The following is an 18,990-nucleotide window of genomic DNA, read 5'->3' as shown; positions in this document are numbered from 1 at the left end:
ATGGTTCTTAGCAACAAATCTAGAGATTATGACACGTCGAGTGTGTCTAAATCCACATTCATGACAAATCATTCTTGATCTTGTTGAATATAAAAGTCTCATCAATTTCCCCGATTAACACAGTATTATCAGTCAATTAAAACTATCACATCTTTCAGTTCATTGTGAACCTTTCGGTGCAATTTCAACCAACCACATTCATAATGGCAGCCGCAGCAGTCGGAGATCTTCCTCGCCATGATATTTTCTTTGAAAAGTTTTCCCAGTCGGAAGTAATTACTTCCCCATCTGGCGAGAAGGGATACGCCTGGAAGCTTACTTCTACCGAACGTGCCCATATCGCGGAAATTCTTGATGTCGATGGTAAGTGCATTATTCCTAGTTAGCTGAAGCTTCTCTAAACGCATAATATACTTATAATATTACCGTCCAGCTTCCCAAGTAACTATAGAGAGAAATATCATGAGTCATGAGCGAGAAGAATGTTGTGGCTGTGGAAAGTATATGGGCCTTGATGATATGGTGCACAATGCCAAATACGGTAGTGTTCATAGCTCGTCTTTTATGCTTGAGGTTCTTCAGAACGGCAACAAGAGCGAGAGCCCTGCGCTTGTTATTTACTGCTCGCGCTGCACTATGCAATACGAAAATGTCCCATGGTGGTCCGAGAGTGGTGGTGATGAGTGGAGATAAAATAGTTCTGAAACAGTTATTTTCCTTACCCTTTCCTTTTAGCAATGTTGATAAAAAAAAACTTCGTATTGATAAAAAATTAAGGTATGGTGGGGGTATAGTGATAATTCTCTTTATGTCATATTAACTCTTTTTAAATTCAATTTCCAAGAAAAGCTTTAACTAGTCTACCACTTCTAGACGACCTACGTTGTGAGGACAATAAACAGAATAGGATCAAATGTCGTTGGCAAGCCTAACGCTGGTAACCCTGACTAAAGATTTAATGCTTCCCTAGAATGGTGTATCGATAATGTGGCTAGAATGTAAGGGGAAGCCCTGCAGGGGGTAGGTTCTTATTCCGGCACTTGACTCCCTGAACTAAAGGTACTAGATATATTGAGACGATCTTGAAAACACTATAATCTAAATATAAAAATAAATATAGATACCTGGGGGGGGGGGGGGGGGGGGGTATGGTAGAACCTAGTATTAGGTAGCTGGATGTATGCTGCCGCAGAACCTGCGCCGTCAGCGATCAAAAAGAGCGAAGAGCGTGACACCTATATTTATTAGTATGTACGAATAACTTATTTATATATATAAAAAGGAGATACTCATAGTGCCCGAGAAAAGAGAAAGAGAGGGGCTATTATTACTGGACCAATATCTAGATATAAGAGCTCTATCTTAGATATCTATAAATACTTAAGGCCCTATATCCACCTCTACTACCACGGTACTATTCGGTTAATCAAGGAGAATCGCCGTACCTATGGGTTCTACCCATGGTTACTGCACGGAACGGCTTCAGCAATTGCGTATGTTTAACGGCTTATGTTCCTTGCATCACCCTCGGGCCAATCAAGCCAGCGGCAACAAAGAGAATTAAACCAGTCTATTAGTCCAAGTGGATGCTCAGATCTTGTCGATCGCCAAGGTTCATTCAATATTGGTAGAACGAGCCAGTCTAGCATTAGATAGTCTGGTTAGAGTCCACATCGTGAGCCAATCATGGCGGCACGCGATGACGAGATGTAGTGTTAGCTCTTGTACCATTACTAATCCAATGTTATATTAATAATGCCCTCAAGCTATATATGAGCTGTAAACAAGTCCTTTGCATCTCGACACATCCATCAGACCCCAGCTGAGCTGTGTGAGAATCATTATCATGATGCAGACCAAGATTGACAATCGCGCTGCCTCCGGCATCTCATACTATACGCCAGTCCAAGAGCCCCCGGCTGGCACGCAACTCGAGGGGTCAACCAAGCTGTTCAGCCCTATTTCCATCCGCAGTTTAACGCTCCCTAATCGCCTTTTCCTGGCTCCCCTCTGTCAATATTCCTCAAAGGACGGTTATGCGAACGACTGGCATTTGACACACCTCGGCGGAATCATCCAGCGCGGACCGGGCCTGGCAATCATCGAAGCGACCGCAGTGCAGGAAATCGGCCGCATCACACCGCAGGATCTCGGACTGTACGAAGACGCTCATATCGAGCCGCTGAAGCGCATCACGGAATTCGCCCACGGCCAGAATCAGAAGATCGCCGTCCAATTGGCCCACGCCGGTCGGAAGGGCAGCGCCGTGGCCCCTTGGTTGAGCGGCAACGCCATGGCGGTCACGGAAGTTGGGGGATGGCCAGACGACCTTGTCGCTCCGTCGGCTATCCCCCATGAGGAGGGCATCAACACTGTGCCCTCAGCTCTATCTTTGGAGGAGATTGAGACTTTGAAGAATGCCTACGCAGCGGCTGCTCAAAGAGCTCTACGGGCAAACTTCGACGCAATCGAAATCCACGCCGCCCATGGGTATCTCCTGCATCAGTTCCTGAGTCCGGTCAGCAATCGGAGAACGGATCATTATGGGGGCAGCTTTGAGAACAGGGTCAGGCTACTGTTGGAGGTGTGCGATGTCGTTCGGGCTACGGTTCCGACATCCATGCCCGTCTTCGTGCGCATCAGTGCCACCGATTGGTTCGAGTTCGACGAAAGTCTGAGGCAAGAATTCTCTGAGTCATGGACGCTGGCTCAGTCAGTACGGCTGGCTCCTCTCCTGGCAGATCATGGCATCGACCTGGTGGATGTCAGCTCAGGGGGTATTCATGCCAAATCCGCCATTGCCATTCGTTCCGGTCCGGCTTATCAGGCGCATTTTGCCCGGGATATCAAAAGTGCAGTAGGCGACAAACTTCTGGTGTCCGCCGTAGGTGGCATCAAGACAGGCTCCCTGGCGGAGGAGGTGTTGCAGTCGGGAATTGATGTTGTTCAGTCCGGAAGGTGGTTCCAGCAAAATCCAGGCCTGGTCCGCGCATTTGCCAACGAACTGGGGGTCAAAGTCCGGATGGCAACGCAGATTGACTGGGCCTTTGAAGGCCGTGGCAAGAAGGCGAAGCCGAGTTCGCTTTAACTATAAGACCTCTACACTGCAGATGCCCCCCACGGGAATATATCTACGGATTCAACGTTGCATAAATATCTTTGCCCGAGTCCCATCGGAAACGCATTTAGGTACCCTTTCGAACCTCGAGGGGAGCCAGAAATAATTCAATCGTATTTGCTATTCCCAGAATGGACCATTGGCCGCTCTACTTAGTTCACCAGTAGTGGTGGGGTGACATCCTTCCTATGCCCAGCCATGGTGCAATAAACACTGCCATCCTCAGTCCACGGTCGCCATCGCGGGTTTGGTAATTATATACAACTTGCATTTTCTTCTGGCTTGGGAACGGCCATGATTACGGATAGATTCTGCGGATCGTATTCCAGCAGCTTCAGCATCCGCAGTCCTGCACGGTCAAGGAGCCTAACCCAGTCCTCTGCGCTGCGCTCTGATCCGCCACATGTCGCAAGCATAGCAGTGTCCATGAAGGCAGCCCAGAAAGACATGCCTATATCAGGAGGAATCATTTCGTCCAGAACGATACACGAGTGTGGGCCCATGGCAGGAACAATACTCCGCAGGATCTGGACGCAGAGATCGTCCTGCCAGTCGTGAAGTACAAACCGGAGATAGTAGAACTTGGCTCCTAGGATCGGCTGAGTCACAAAGAAGTCGTGCACCATAAACTCAACTCCATCAATCTGAGCCGCACCGTCAATTACTTCCGCCCGATCTTGCACAATCACACGGCCTGGGAGACCGGGAAATCTCTTCTTGAATGCGCTGGCCTGCTGCCCTCGTCCGCCGCCAATGTCAACAAGCAGCGGCCTTTCGTTTCCAGTTTGACCCCACTGACCCAGCTCACTTTCCACTGGAAACTCGTCGGTCCATTGATTGCCGTAGGACTGTTGCATAGACTTGTGTAGATTTTCAAGGTGCTCGGGATGCTGTTTCACAAATTCCGGGAACGTCAGCTCCGTTTTAAAAGCTACCTGAAACGCCGTGACGTCGTTGGACATGGGATCCTGATATTCCCTAGCTCGCAGAAAGTCTGGCAGGGCTTGGTATGCAGGCCCAAATACTGGCTGTCTATAATCGCGTGAGTCGCTGCTATAGATTGGCTTCGGGGCGGATATCCTGACTTACTGAAACCGCAGCAGCGAGTTCATGTCCGGATTGGAGAGAAGTCCAGTTACTCGATTTGATCGAAATGTATCAGCACCGGTCTGGTCGATCAGGTGCAACGCTGCCTGCGTCCGGAGGATTCTCTCTGGTCTCCATTAGCGCCGATCGACTGCCTATTGTTTCCCACCAGGATATCTTCTTTGTCTCACTCAGAAGTCCTGGGGCCCCAGCCACTCAATCTGCTATCTGCGAAGCCGTGAGAGGCCGATCTTTCTCCGTCAGAAGCTCGAATATATGGAGATCGACTCCGATTTTGGCCATCGCATACTTGACCGGCTGCTATTACATCAGCTGGAAAAGGACTTCTCAAAGTTCGGGCGATGCCACTCACACCATTGGCTGCCAAATGAATCATAAATTCCATTTCTGATAACATTGACCCTTGTAGGCGGTATATGTCACGGTGGATTGCTGCGCGACCCTTGGCATCTGATCCAGCATAGAGGTCTTTTATCTGCTGGAGGATTGACTGCATTTTCTTAAATGACGAGAAAGGAAACACTGCGACTCGGTTGGCGAGGAGCTGCTGGCGTGGGAACCGATAACTAGCAGGCCAAACTGCGGGGACAGCTTAATTTATCTCCTAGCAAACGATCCTCGCTGTTATTCGATGTGGAGCGATCGTATGAATTGTCTCTGATTGACTTTCGGAGTGACGGCCTCGTTGCGTTGGATGAATTGTGGCTCCCTTTTTTAGGGAGGCTTACTCCCGACAACCTATGTTTGTCTAGCACAAGTTATTTACGTGTCTCGCTGTGCACCCACCCTTCCTCTGGCCAGTGACAGTGCCAGGGCCACTCGCGCGATGATTCTAGCGAGCGGTTGGTGGAACAAGCCCGTATTCCTGTAACACCATTTGTCCTAGCTGATTGAAAGGAGAATGTGCTCTGGCAGGCCTGCTGGTTACCTTGCGTTGGTGCCACGAGTCTGGAGTTTCATCTATTCAACTGATTCAGCTATGACAGCACTGAATTTCAAGTTCTACAGAGGTCCGGCTCGTCACTCCGCATGCCGACATTGAGCTCGGAACTATGGGATTCGTCTATCGTTCGTTCTTTTGCCCACACGATGCCATGCCTCAGGTTCTCGCATCGAGGTTTACTTTATACAGGCTAGCTGGGTCTGTGAAAGACGCCCATGACCCAAACCGGAACCAGCCCAGACCAATTTATTACTACAAGGTTTTGAGAATACGTCGGAGCTCAATATAGCACGCTAAGGAAATCCCATTGCCTTCGGTCGCACAGGTTGGATGTCTCATGATCGGGTTTCGGGCAGCTCTAGAAATAAGCCTCCCAGGTTGAAGCTTGACTCGCTTGGTGGACCGAGGCGTTACGACGCAAATACGATCTAAGAGTCCTGGCCAGTCACTTCTAGTGTCGCAATGCTTCTGTTCAACATTACCTACCGGATGACTGACCGGGGTGGTTTTTATCGCGCTTCAAATAGAACCGATTCATAAGCACCTGACTTTGAGCATGATCATTCCACTTTCAAGCGGGCATGGGTTCCATTCCGATACTTTTAGATCTAGCTGGAATCGGTCCACGGAAGATTCACTTTGTACTCGTGTCGTTGTGCTATACTGAACTTTTCATCAGTCTTCGCCCCAGAGCGGAGTTTTCCATCAACAGCACAGTCGATGCGCATGAGCCATTGGTTCTCGAAAGATGCTCTAAAACGCCCAGTTGGCTATATAAAGCACTCTTTGGGTGGACGGGATTTGACTAACCGTCCATCCATGATCATATCCTACTCAATGCAACGTATTTACTCGGCTTTGTTTGGCTGCCGGGCCTCTCAGCCCCGGCCCCAGACACTAGCCACGATGAATAGGAATGCTGTTTGGCGAAGACTCGAGGCTTGGGTCTGGATTGGCTGCCATGCCAAATTCGCAAGTTGCCTCGAGAAATATACTCTTGCCTTGGATAACATGCAGGGTGGGATGTTCCAGATTCTTTACCATAGACCCCACGTCAACCCTGACGAAGGTGTTCTTGTGGTAGTGAAAGGCATGGTTGAGTCAGGGAAGGAGTGGAATTTTTGTCGGAAAACAGCCTTGAACACAGTCACTGCCCTGTACAACCAAGAGGTGACTCGTCAAGGCCGAACCAGAAGGAACAAAGGTGGATGGGGGTGACTAGGCCTCGTACAAATTCGACCAACTTAAACACCTACGACGCTCAAGCATCCAGCGGTGCTTGATATACGTCCCAGAAAAAACGATTAAAGTAAACAAAAGGATCCAATTGAACACATAAAGAGCTCAGACAAGAGGCCAGGTCTATTCCTAGAAGAGCCCAGATTACGGTCTACGTCTGCTTCTTCGACCCAGTTAACCCAGTTAACCCAGTTACTTGCGTTTTCCTTGCTTTTCCATGCTCCGTCTTTCGCATCTCCTTGATTGTCCTTGCGCCTTTCTTTGAGACAGTGGTTACACCCTATTGCCTATCCCGCAAAGGCTGCAGCTCGCTTCGCTACGACGGGTGTTACAAACCCAGAGCTCCTTGGTTGCGAGCAGTTCAAACTCCCAAAGGTATGCAGCCCCTATGATAACTCAGGCATGTATACTCCGTATTGCATCGGGCGTAAGTCATCCCTTTCATTGGTTGTGTGAAACACGTCGCTTGTACATAATCAGATGCGGTTGCACTTCTTGCCCAAAAGTCCCCGATAGCTCGGGTATAGCTTCAAACCTCTCTATAATATTGGGTACAGCCAGAAGCTACTCCTTAGACAATATACAAGCTGTCTTCCGACGAAACAATCTTGATCTCGGGTTGAATTTGTATACCTTTCCTCCTGTGCTTCCGAAAGTGTTGATATACTTGATATAGATATTATGGATATTCGTTGGAGCCGTAAATGTTACCGCGGTGAACGGCCAGATTAGCTGTAGTTCCCTCATCTTTCCCTTTCTCCACGCATCATTCTAGGGCTAGATGTCGGGTTTGTCCCGGTTCCCGCACCCTGCTCACTTCGAAAGGGGTCGGGATCAGACAAAGACTGAGAACTGATGGTCCAAAGAGTCGCGCTCTCATGCAGCCACCCAATCGCGAAGGAAGAGCCGTCTGTCTTTCCATTCACCACCCGTGGGGTGCTGTGTTCCGCACCGATGCAACGCGGATGGACACTGTTAGCGGGTGCGGGGCCTACACATGAAAGCCGCTGGCAAAGATCTACCAAGCATAGTAGCATGGGACAACCTAGGGGAGACTGTTGACGCAAGTGAACCTCCCTGTCCATTCACCGGGCGGGCACTTCGCCTCTCATGCCCTGCCACCAGGCGCTTTGCTGCCACAGGTCGCTCTGCGGGCCGTCAACTAACAGCCGCCATTTTTGAAGAAACCACGGCACAGCCTCCCAGCTGCGTCGATCCCACGGTTGACTACTTCCGCCTTGCTGGGCCGCCCAACAGATCAGACCCCCTTCGACGACGTCCTTTTTGAAGTCAAACGCATCCAGCAGAAAAGGCGCCGTGGCCGCCAGCATGATGGCACGAGCCCGCAGCCCTGGCAACGGTAGGAGATCAAGAATCGGATGATGGGGAAACAGCACCTGGGGCAATGTGGGCTGCAGATGAGGAGGGATCGAAGGCCGCGAGACGGCCGCCAACAAGGCTTTCGGGTCCTCGCTCATCGTGACTGGACGGTAAAAGGGCGAGCATAAGGACAAGCAGGAGTAGCTGGAGAATTCCTTAGCGCCGATGCCCAGGCAGCGTGCGTTGAAGAAGCACGCATGTAGAAGAGCCATTTGGGAGAACTGAAGACGATTCAGATAGAGATCTGCAAACGCCGGCTGAGTTACTCCATGCCCACCGTCATCCTCCGCTGGATGGTTTAAGTCAATGTCCGATCCCGCGATGCCCTCTGTCGGTAGTGGCTGGTCAGAAAATTGGAGCCACTGGTCAGAAAGACTATTCTCGCCCTCCAAGACAAAGTCACTTGAAACGAGAGGGTCAATGCCCACGATGTTTAACGGGTCACCACTCGGCTGCACGTGGAGGTCGGCAAGGCTCGACGGGCTTACTGACTCCGGTGCCGTATCTTGGATTCGGTCGAGGAATTCTAGATTGTCCAGGTCAAGATCGGAAGCAAAGCTCGAGGCAGGGTCGCGCGAAGATAGCGAGGATGCGGAGGCCGGTGGAATACGATCGTGCGAAGGGGGGACCTGTGCCGTTGGCAGGGGTTGGAGAACGGGGAAACGGTGGGCTGTCTGCGGCCGTGGCTGCTTCAGCCGCTCCTCTCTCTGTCGTCGGCCTACAGTAGGTCGTCCAGTCAGTTGGATTGATGCAAGGTCAATCTGTGGATCACATACGGTAGGCCCGCTGGGCGACGCGGTTCTGCTCTTTCCGAGCTTCCGTCACCACCCGCTTTCGCCGAACGGGAGGGCGGCCGTTGCGTGTCAACAATTCGGAAGAGCTCTCCATGCTGAAGAGCGGGCGATCGATGGCTTACATCCTGACTTCTATGAGGCTGTCGAGAGTACGGAGTCAGGTAGGCGCAGTTTGTCGTCTTGTCAGCTCCTCTTGGCACGTGGCTTACGCTGTGACGGCCAATCACCGTCGGGCTTGGCGAGTCAGCCAGGATGACTCATCGCCTGGCTTACTCCCCTCGACACCTGAGATTTGTGGCATCCGCTGCCCCGATGCATGAGGATGGCCGTTCCCCTTCATGCGCCGTCGAAGGTTATAAAAGCCCTGAGTCCCCTGCTGTCAAGTTGAATCATGCTTCCTTATTGTTTATATTCTCTTCGGCGTCATTTACTCTTGAGATCCCCTTCTCTTCTCCCTTCTCATAACCCTCCGCCGCAATTCATATATATAGGTCTTGACCTTGACCAGACCATGTCTTCCCCATGCAAGCTAATCGTCGTTGTCGGTGCCACGGGAAATCAAGGCTCTTCTGTGGCCCGAACCTTCTTGCAGCTCAATCACTGGGATGTCCGCTGCGTCACACGCAACGTGTCTTCTGTGGCGGCCAAAAACCTGGCGTCGCTCGGGGCCGGCGTGGTAGAGGCTAATCTCGCCGACCTTGCATCGCTGCATCGTGCTTTCGCAAATGCCAATGCGATCTTTGTTAATACGGATTTCTGGGGCCCTTACCGAAGCTCAACGGTCACAGGAGGCCAGTCCAAGTCCAGCGATGAGGCTTTTCAAGAGGAGGTCCTGCATGGGCAGAACGCTGCCATTGCCGCGGCTGAGATCCCGACCCTGGAGCGCTTTGTCTATTCGGCACTGGGCCCTATGAAGAAGCATTCCCGTGGGAAATACTCCTGTTCTTATCATTGGGACTCGAAAGCGACGATTGTGGAGTACATTGAGCGGGATCAGCCCTCCTTGGCCCGAAAGACTTCCTTTATCTACCCGGCCGTATACGCGACAAACCCGCTCTTCATGCCATCCCTGAATGCCTCGACTGGTCGGTACCAGTTTGTGCTGCCGCTACCTAAAGATCTGGAGATCCCAATCATCAACCCCTCCGAATCGACCGGTCCCTTCGTCCGCGCTCTCGTGGAGAACGAGCGACCTGGCGTCAAGCTTCTCGCCTATGACACCTCCCTGACCGTTGAAGCCATCGTGAAAGCCTGGAATCACGCCACCGGTAGACTAGCCGAGCTGGTCGAAGTTAGTGTAGATTATATGCATCGAGAGCTAGGAATTCCTTTGGAAGTGCTAGATGCACCCCCCTACATCGCCGAGTTTGGATACATGGGAGGTCTGGACAACGTCCTCTACCCGCGGGACCTGGCCGTCCCGGTCCAGACCCCTTCTTTTACGAGCTGGCTCAATGCACAAGACTGGCAGCAGGTCCTTGACGGGGGAAAGGCAGAGCTAACCTCGGTACTGGAGGATGCGAGTGAATGTGTAGAATCTGAGAAAGTTTAGTGATGTTGTCTCTTAGCGCTCCTGGGAGCTGGCTGCTTATGGAGTCTGTTTCGTATTTGATCACCTGCTCGGTTCGCCTACGTAATGACACAAGGGGAACATGTCGCTTGCTTTCTCAATCTATATACTTCACGTGTTGTTAAAGATTCTGCCAGAGAGCTATACACTCGTATGCATATGATAGCTTAGATGGATAGGCCTGTCATAAGGTCTCAGGTTCCAGTGATATCATCTGTTACTGCAGGGATTCTAGATCATAGTTGTAACCATGCCTCATTCCGTTGAAAGTGCTAACATTTCTGGCGCTCTGAAGTGCCAACGTCCAAAGAGCTTTGTCAGTTCATACGTGCGAGTACGCTAACTGGTGTCCAATTGTAGATCATCCCACTTGTAGCTTGCCCAAGCATTTTCTGGAGCACCGCCTCAAGTTCCGTCACGGAGCAAGTTATATCGAAAGAGGAGGACTTTTTGATGCCATTGAGGATTTACTGAAGGGCCATCAAGTAGGTTCTCGTACATAGTTGGACCGCGTCAGAGTCGAATCTACCATGATGTAATTCAACAACCTCCAAGCCCTCCTGACGCAGGCGATTGGGAGGGTCTGATACCCAACTATTCATTGAGCTCAGCGATTCCGGACTTGTTGCATCCGTACGATTTTCGGTACATCACTAACTTACCTGTAGTCAAGGTGGACCTGACGGAATAAGGTACGAAGCCTCGCGTCGAACCTTTCTGCTATCTCCCCTTGCACGACGGGGTTGACCAAGTCGGCGTCTTCCCACTGGATATATCCACCCGGTTCTACGCAAAGTCTTGTTACCGTTGCTCATCGGAAGGTGGCGAACCGGACCTACTCAGGAGGGATTTCGCTTGACGGATCACGGGTCCAATGTCACTCTCTCGGACATTACTTGCCCACATGCGAAGATGCACGCCATCATATTGGCCCCTGAGAGATGGCGGAGGATCTACCAGGGAATCCATCACTCCAAGTGATACATTCGACGGCCACAGATCTCTGGGTGGGAGCTGCTCATCTGAGATATCATAACCATCCACTCGCACGCCGAATGGAACGTGTTTAGCAACATCGAACACCCAAACACTGACGATCGTTAGAGCTTTTGGGAAAGCGGAACTATATAACAGCCGTGCGGCGCAGAGAAACACTAACCCAGTTCCGGTTCCGATTTCGGCGATTTTCATATGGTTTGTGATTGGAATCCCCGGGTGCAGTTCGAAGCCCTGATGCAACTTCCATAGCAGATGCTGGGCGTCCAGTCTGCCCAGGGTCAATGGTGAACTATTTTTTGGGAGCGCATGGAGCAGGTAACAGTATGAGACTCACCGGACCGAATCCACCAAGCCTCGACCCAATACATAATCGTCAGATTGAGCCATAGCAATTCTCTGCAAAATTGAAATATGGGCAAAACTGCTTGGGTCTTCGCAATAAATTTGAAATGCTCCGTCGACCATGTCTTATTCATATCTTCATCCACATCAGCTATTCACGGGTACAGTGGACATGGCCTGATCCAAATTAATTCACACATTTACCTGTAAGGCTTGTCTGCCCAGAGACTAACGGGTCGAATGTTAGAGTGAACATCATTTTATACCCTGGGAAGCCAAGGGTAGCGGTGCGAGTGTCATAATAAGCCCAGCACAGCGGGTGCAAATCTCCCGATGCAAGGGGTTTATCCTGATGTCTCGACTGACAGATAACGTGATTGGAAATTTTACTATTGGCTGGCTGTGTACAAAGACATAAATTCCTCTTCAAAATCAATTCACATCCTGTTCGATGATTTCATTTTCCAAAGATGATGAGAAAGGAGTTACGCATGAAACCACATTCTGATAGTACGTGGAACTAGAATGCTGTTTCCCTTGCATATTTCAGGGAAACGCAATATGTGCTCCGACGCAGGTAGAAACCTTAACCAGCTAGCCGACATCATAGTGATGACAATCAGGAATTACCCGCGGTGGTGTCTCTAATCGATATCAGGTTTCATGCAGGATCGGGGCTCTGCGTGCGCACGTAAGTAGAAATTTGGATACGTCTTAGAGCAGCGTATTTCCCAATTCTCCTGCCCGTAGAGCTTTCTATCAAGGTAGATTGGGGGATGATGCAGTTTATGAAGCCACTGACATCAAGTAGTTACTGTACAGACAAGATACACCACGACGTCGTCACTTAGTAGGAGTGTAGTTCTATTGCGAAGGTGGCAAACAGAGGGAAGCATTGGCGAGGGTTTCGGTTCACGTATAAATTGCACCCTTCCATTCGATCCTAAGAAGCCTAGCAGGCCTATCCAACACCAATGCCTAGGAAAGTACTCCCATGAGTCGAAAAATTCACAACACACAAAGCCGCCCATTTCAGTCTTACGAGATGGCCTTCTCTCAGGTTTCCTTTCCCCTCAATCCTAAACAAAAGGGTTTTGTGGAACGAGTGTCTGTGGTTTTAGCCAAGTTCAAGGGCGAAGATTATTACGCCTATGAGCAACACGGTGCATGGTATTTGGGCCTCGGAACCCAGGCTTCATTGCTGGTCGACGCTAAAGGAGAGATCGCTACGGTCACTGCCGGAGCGCGGCGTGAAGAACATCCGGTTCGAAATTCCCTTGCTCAGGCGGCGCGCGACTTTCTTTCCCAACACGCTCGACCCGGCCATAAAGCGTTCGGGCATGTTGGGTATAACTACGCCGCACACGTCCGAGGAATACCGTTTCAGTCGGGCCTTTGGCCACTGCTAAGTCTCTTGGTTCCACGCACAGAGATCACATTCCACCATGATCAAGTCACTCTGACTGGGTCCAACGACACGGAATTAAAGGAGCTGTCGGCACTGATCATCGGCGACACCTGTCTAGAACCGGGTCCAAAATTGAGGATTGATACAACGGATTCCGCGGGAGAGTATATCACTCGTGTTCAGCGAGCGCAGGAGGAAATTGAAGAAGGAAGTTATACCAAGGTCATCCCCTCGCGCGCCGTCCGTCTTGAGGGTCGCGTGAACATGGCAGCAACGCTTTTGTGCGGTCGTCGGGCCAACGATCCGGCCCGTACTTTTTCATTTAGCCAGGCCGGATTCCAGGCAACAGGCTTTAGTCCGGAACTGGTAATGTCCGTCCAGGATGGCATCGTGGCTACAGAACCGCTCGCTGGAACACGATCGCGCCTCGGCACTTCGGCGGAGGTTGAAAGCCTGGCGCATGAATTGACACACGATACGAAAGAGATTGTAGAGCATGTTATGTCTGTCAAGGAAGCAATGCAGGAACTAGATCAAATATGTGTATCTGGCACGGCAGCCACAAATGACCTGATGTCTGTTCGTGCCCGCGGTAGCGTGCAGCATCTGGGATCTCGGGTCTCTGGTACACTGGCAGCAGATAAGGACCCATGGGATGCCTTAGCGGTCATTTTTCCCTCAATCACAGCGTCTGGAATTCCGAAACAGGCAGCGTTGGAAGGGATCCAGCGTCTGGAACGCGAACCCCGCGAGCTGTATTCTGGCGCTGTCTTAATGTTGGACGGACCCGATTCCTTCGAGGCTTCGCTCGTTCTGCGCACCGTATTCCAAGACCACCATCGCTCGTGGGTTCAAGCTGGGGCCGGAGTCATCGCGCAGTCCAGACCTGACCGAGAACTCACTGAAACCCGCGAGAAGTTGGCCAGTGTTGCCCCATTTGTCGTCGCAGAGTGAAAGACTGCCCTGGTGGAAACTGAGTAGAAGGGTGGAGGAGGTGGGTAAGACAACAGGCCACACTATGTTACCCTCCTCTATGTATCGTTGTACTCGCTGCTTAGTTCCAACAATCATGTTTCAATCAAGTTGACTCGGTTGAGGTCCGAGAGAGGAACGAACCAACTCGTGCCTCACGGCACGCTCATGTAATATACTTAGCCTGTAGCCTGATAGTACGCAGTGGGGTCATCAAGTGAAGACCCACAAGGCTTGCCATGGAGCCAGCCGAACATCCTGGTTGGGGCCAAAATCAAGCCTTCTGTTAATTTACGGAATAAGTGGAACCTGCCCTAACGTCCTACTAACGGACTAACGAACCAACATGTGTCAAAGTTGTTCTCGTCGAGTTAGTTGGTAAACGAAGGGCGTTCCTGATTTGCCGCCTTTGTCTTGCCAACAGACTCCCTATCCTAGTCCGGTTGTCAGTCATTACTACACCGGTGTACTAAAAAGCCAACAAAGGATGGCGGATGCTTCAGGACTTTGGAATAACTAGATTGTTGGAGGATCAAGCTGGAATCGAAATGGCCGAGGAGTCCTACTCTTTCGTGAGGAATTCCGTCTTCCTCCCGGTGTGGAGAATAGCCCAAAGGGGGGCGAATGATTGGGGGTAGAGAGATTATAAAGAGGCAAGAAAGAGCCGTAGGGGTAGTAAAGATCCATTCCCATCCGAGTGGACAATCGATCTGCCAGTCTGTTCGACTGTGTACTATAAGATGGCAAGTCTCACAACACTACTGGTCCTCGCGTTGACAGCTCCTTCCTTGGCGAAGGCACCGTACTGTCTTCCTGGCGATGCCTGCTTTCCGTCTACCGACGAGCTCTCGCGGTTTAATAGCTCCGTGGATGGGAAATTGCTAGCCCCCCCTCCTTACGGCCGAGTGTGCTATGCCGGTCATTTTGATGCGCCGGCGTGTGCGGAACTCGTGGCCAATAAGAGAAACGGCACCTATCGTGAGGCTATCCCGGCTGCGATGATGTATACCAACACTGAGTTCACGTCTAATGGCACCGGCTGTCCGGTCCCTACGGCCGCGCCGGGGACAGGAATAGACGGGTCGTGCGAATTAGGCGCCTTGGGCTCCTATTTCGTGCAAGCGACGAGTGCAGAGGACGTCAGCCAGGCTGTGAAGTTTGCAGCCAAACACAATTTGCGGCTCCGAGTGAAGAATGTGAGTCACCCCTGGAATGGACGATCCCAGTATTGTGTTCTAACATGCGGCTCAGACTGGCCATGACTACACGGGACGCAGCACCGATGCTGGTTCCTTTGTCATCCTCACTCATGCATTTCAAGAGGTTGAGCTCAAGCCGAGCTTTGTTCCTCTAGGATGCAGCTCCTCAGCGTCGCAGAATGCCCTTCGCCTAGGTGCCGGCGTTGTGGCTCAAGACCTTTATGCCGAAGCGGCCAAGCTGGGCGTTGTCACCACCGGCGGATTCTGTCCCACCGTAGGCATTGCTGGAGGGTTTGCCCTAGGCGGAGGCGCTGCGGGGCCCTTTCAGCCCGTTATTGGCATGGGCGCCGATAGTAGGTGACTTCTTTCGCGTTGGGCTAGCCGGCATGTCAGGCTAATCATCGCCGCGACGCAGATGTGGTTCAATATGACATAGTGACCGTCGACGGTACCATTACTGTCGCCAATGAGTGCGAGAATAAGGATCTTTTCTGGGCAATGCGTGGTGGTGGCGGCGTCTTTGCCGTCAGCACGGCAACCTACGTGAAGGCGCATCCAGCCTTTGAGGCCGTCAACGTCGTCGTGGGGCAGGTCTCAGCCGCCGACAAGAAGTCATACCAAAACATGATCTCCGAGTTTGTGCAGCGCGACCCGGAGTATGCCTCGGGCTTCAGTTCGGGCCTTTGGGAGACAACCTATCCGAACCTTACTATTGCCTTCCAAAAGGGCTTCCAATCGAACGAAACCGTCGTTTCTGCCGAGAGATCGCTAAGCGCATTTGACTTCCTCAACTCTATTGACGGGGTGACGGTAAATTTGCAAGGGTTGCAGTTTGAGACCTGGAACGAGGCGTTCGAAAATGTAGTCGGTCCCATCATGGAGGAGGGCAGTGCAGTTGGTGTCAATATCATGGACATCAGTCGCGTGGTGCCGAACGATCTGTGGCGTTCGAAGGAAGGCCGACAGTCTATTGCGGACTTCGTGACGGGCCTACCCCAAACCCAACCCTTCATATTCCAAAGAGGTAAGTAAAGACAGTGACGCAAACAGCACAACGAGACTGACTCATTATGAAGTGGGTGGTGGTGCGGTGAACGAGCCAGCAGCCGACGCGGTAAGACCTCCCATTAAGTCGACCAGGAAGATAGGTACTGCTTTACTAACCTGCCTCTCGACAGACCTCCGTCAACCCGGCCTTCCGCAGCTCGGCGGCGTATGTAGACATCCCCGTCTTCGCCTCATCCACCAGCGGAACGACCTCCGTGCAGCAATCCACCGCGCAATCTCTCATGTCCCAAGCGGACCAAATCTTCGGTCGCGATGCTTATTACAACGAGGGCAACCGGCTGGAATCCGACTACCAGGCGCGGTTTTGGGGCAGCAATTACAAGACCCTCCTGTCGCTCAAGAGAAAGGTTGATCCGGACTGCGTTCTCACGGGCGCATTAACGGTGGGTGAGACTGAAATCTGCGGTGGTCGCTAAGGCTTCATTGTTAGTAGTGTAAATAGCCTCATAGCAATTTATGCATATTGTTTCGCGTCCACCTATGAATGAATGTAGAAGACGGCCGGTGAGTGTAATCGCAGCGTATATACGGCGACGGTGAACAGCACCCAGAGCCCACTACTCCCGTATGAAAAGTAACAGAGGACAGTTACCGACATTGTCCTCTGAGAGTCAAACCGATTCTTAGATTTGCCCGAGCATTCTTTGGCAAACTGCATCGACATCATTTCTCCTAGTCCGGCGACCGTGACGTCGGAGATGACGTCAACCCTGAATCGCCCCCGATCGATCTTCTTTATAATGCATCGAGGTTCATTCTCGACCCCTAGGATTCTCTCTCCGCACATCGAACAGCTTCATTCCAATCGAGATGCCAGAGGAGCATGGTGGCAGAAAGAAAGTGGCCATAATTGGTGCCGGGGCTGCAGGAATGGCAAGCAGAGACTCTCCAAATACGCTCTAGTCCGAGTACAAGTACGTCGATCACTAACGCAAAGCGCAGTCCTGTGCCTCCACCTTGGCCAAGCACCCTGATCGTTTTAAGGTTTCCCTGTTTGACATTGCGGACTATACCGGTGGCCAGGCGACCTCAATTCCCTTGGACAGTTCTCGCTATGGCGCCGAGTGGCTGAACGACGGGGTGCAGGGCGGCTCGCCCATTTTTCGACATACCTTCAATTTCTTTCGTCGATACGGCTACGAGCCCCAGCCTGTCAAGCTGCAAGTCTCATTCGGCAAAGGCACGGACAGCTTTTGGACCAACGTCTTTCCCAGTCCACTAGTGGATCGCTACTCCGACGAGATCCGGAAGCTGGGCCGCGCGCTGAAATGGATCAAACGTTTGATGCCCGTTCTCGGCGTCACGCCTGTCAAAGTGATGCTGCGACTGTTCCGGTTCAGCCGCGATTTCTCTAATAAGATGGTGTTGCCGCTAATGGCCCTGTTCCTGGGGACGGGCAATCAGACGCCCAATGTATCGAGCGTGCTGTTGGAACGATTGTTTGACGACCCGCAGATGCGACTCTGGGATTATGATCCAGACACGCTGCTGCCCAACCAACCCGGAATGTCTACCTTCCCCAATCTAAGCGATTTCTATCGTGACTGGGTGGCCGACGTGGCCGCGCGCGGCGTCGATCTGCGTCTCAGCACCACGGTCGACATCTTGCGGCGCGACAAGCGCGGTGTTTCACTGCGATCGCGACCCGCCGACTCCCAACCGGGCTCGGGAACAGGGTCTCCAGAGGAATTCGACGAGCTGGTGCTCTGCGTGCCTGCCGACGAGGCCAAGTCAATGCTGGGGAACAGTGCCACCTGGCGCGAGAATTTCGTCCTGGGCGGTGTCAAATTCTACAATGATTTGACCATCACTCATTCCGATTCGCAGTACTTCTCTAGCATTTTTCAAACGCGGTATGCGTCCGATGTTTGCGCGTCGGCCAGCACCGAGTCCCGAAAGAGTCAGATCGAGTTTGCCCGACAAACGCCGCGAACCCGCAGCGATGGGTGGGAGGGATTTGCGCCGATGTACTACACGCATTCGTATGTCTCCGATCCAGCGAAGATCGAAATGGGGTTCAATTGCACGCATTATCAGCACCAATTCCGCGAGGCCTTCGGTCAGGACGCCCCCGCTCCGGAGCCCGACCGACACGTCTACCAGACCATTTTCCTCGACGATCGACACAAGCATCTGTGGACCTGGGAGGGGATTGAGAAGGGAAAGATCATCGCACGCAAGGAGTGGCATCAATTCGGCCACCGCTGGCAACATTACCTGCGCGTAGTGCCAGGTATGATGTTCATCAACGGGAAGAACCACACGTTGTACGCCGGAAGCTGGACGATGGTGGTAAGTCACCCCAGATGACGCGCGTGGATAGAGTCTCATTGTGGATAGAACATGCACGAAATCGCGTGCATCTCCGGAATTGCGGCCGCGTATCGACTGGGCGCCACGTACGAGGCCTTCGACGATTTTGCCGAGGACTGCTTCGCCAAATATCTGCTGGTATGTCATGGCGTCCGGTACAAGCGAGCCCGCTGTGGGAACGCTGAGTCTAGTTGAGATTGGGACCTCCTCAACAGCCTAACTTAGTCCACTTTTCCATCCAACATCGATAACGACCCAGTGGACGGCCACGTCATCAGAGGCCTGAAACTGAGGAAGACCACGGGAAATACCCGATACCTCTCCCGCTAGTAGGACAATCAATGTACATGCGTGCATGTACGCCATTTGCGCAAATGTGGACCACGTCTACCGGGGACCCATGACCTACCCTACGAACTCTGAGTCAGGCAGAAACGCGGGCGGATGAGGCCCGCGACAGGACTCATTCCGGATTGAGACAGGTCTGAGAGCATAGCGCCGGTGGTGATAATCATTATTCTAACAATGCTTCGTGATA

General features: G+C 51.9%; 7 protein-coding genes across 7 annotated transcripts; 5 read left to right on the top strand and 2 right to left on the bottom strand.

Annotated features, from left to right (window-relative positions):
- Positions 1–203: 203 nt before the first annotated feature.
- On the top strand, positions 204–693 carry LDX57_002249 (uncharacterized protein; the record flags this gene model as incomplete). Its single annotated transcript, XM_046083893.1, has 2 exons — positions 204–363; positions 434–693. The coding sequence occupies 2 exons, from the start codon at positions 204–206 to the stop codon at positions 691–693; spliced, it is 420 nt and encodes a 139-aa protein (XP_045939856.1).
- A 1,153-nt stretch (positions 694–1,846) lies between these two features.
- OYE32_2 (NADH:flavin oxidoreductase/NADH oxidase) lies at positions 1,847–3,088 on the top strand (the record flags this gene model as incomplete). The annotated part of the gene is made up of 1 exon (XM_046083892.1): positions 1,847–3,088. The coding sequence occupies one exon, from the start codon at positions 1,847–1,849 to the stop codon at positions 3,086–3,088; it is 1,242 nt and encodes a 413-aa protein (XP_045939855.1).
- Positions 3,089–3,372: 284 nt separating this feature from the next.
- Positions 3,373–4,230, bottom strand: LDX57_002247 (uncharacterized protein; the record flags this gene model as incomplete). Its single annotated transcript, XM_046083891.1, has 2 exons — positions 3,373–4,150; positions 4,208–4,230. The coding sequence occupies 2 exons, from the start codon at positions 4,228–4,230 to the stop codon at positions 3,373–3,375; spliced, it is 801 nt and encodes a 266-aa protein (XP_045939854.1).
- Positions 4,231–7,492: 3,262 nt separating this feature from the next.
- LDX57_002246 (DUF3425 domain-containing protein) lies at positions 7,493–8,675 on the bottom strand (the record flags this gene model as incomplete). Its single annotated transcript, XM_046083890.1, has 2 exons — positions 7,493–8,505; positions 8,564–8,675. 2 exons carry the CDS (start codon positions 8,673–8,675, stop codon positions 7,493–7,495), a joined length of 1,125 nt encoding a protein of 374 aa, XP_045939853.1.
- A 417-nt stretch (positions 8,676–9,092) lies between these two features.
- On the top strand, positions 9,093–10,133 carry LDX57_002245 (uncharacterized protein; the record flags this gene model as incomplete). Its single annotated transcript, XM_046083889.1, has 1 exon — positions 9,093–10,133. The coding sequence occupies one exon, from the start codon at positions 9,093–9,095 to the stop codon at positions 10,131–10,133; it is 1,041 nt and encodes a 346-aa protein (XP_045939852.1).
- Positions 10,134–12,537: 2,404 nt separating this feature from the next.
- LDX57_002244 (uncharacterized protein) lies at positions 12,538–13,854 on the top strand (the record flags this gene model as incomplete). Its single annotated transcript, XM_046083888.1, has 1 exon — positions 12,538–13,854. The coding sequence occupies one exon, from the start codon at positions 12,538–12,540 to the stop codon at positions 13,852–13,854; it is 1,317 nt and encodes a 438-aa protein (XP_045939851.1).
- Positions 13,855–14,612: 758 nt separating this feature from the next.
- On the top strand, positions 14,613–18,647 carry LDX57_002243 (putative flavin-containing amine oxidasedehydrogenase; the record flags this gene model as incomplete). The annotated part of the gene is made up of 7 exons (XM_046083887.1): positions 14,613–15,068; positions 15,124–15,424; positions 15,487–16,095; positions 16,148–16,185; positions 16,250–16,522; positions 17,082–18,431; positions 18,480–18,647. 7 exons carry the CDS (start codon positions 14,613–14,615, stop codon positions 18,645–18,647), a joined length of 3,195 nt encoding a protein of 1,064 aa, XP_045939850.1.
- Positions 18,648–18,990: the final 343 nt, after the last annotated feature.

The sequence above is a fragment of the Aspergillus melleus genome, assembly GCF_016097325.1.
Source record: "Aspergillus melleus strain CBS 546.65 chromosome Unknown contig1, whole genome shotgun sequence".
Taxonomy (NCBI): Eukaryota; Fungi; Ascomycota; class Eurotiomycetes; order Eurotiales; family Aspergillaceae; genus Aspergillus; species Aspergillus melleus.
This window is presented reverse-complemented; position numbering and strand designations above follow the sequence as displayed.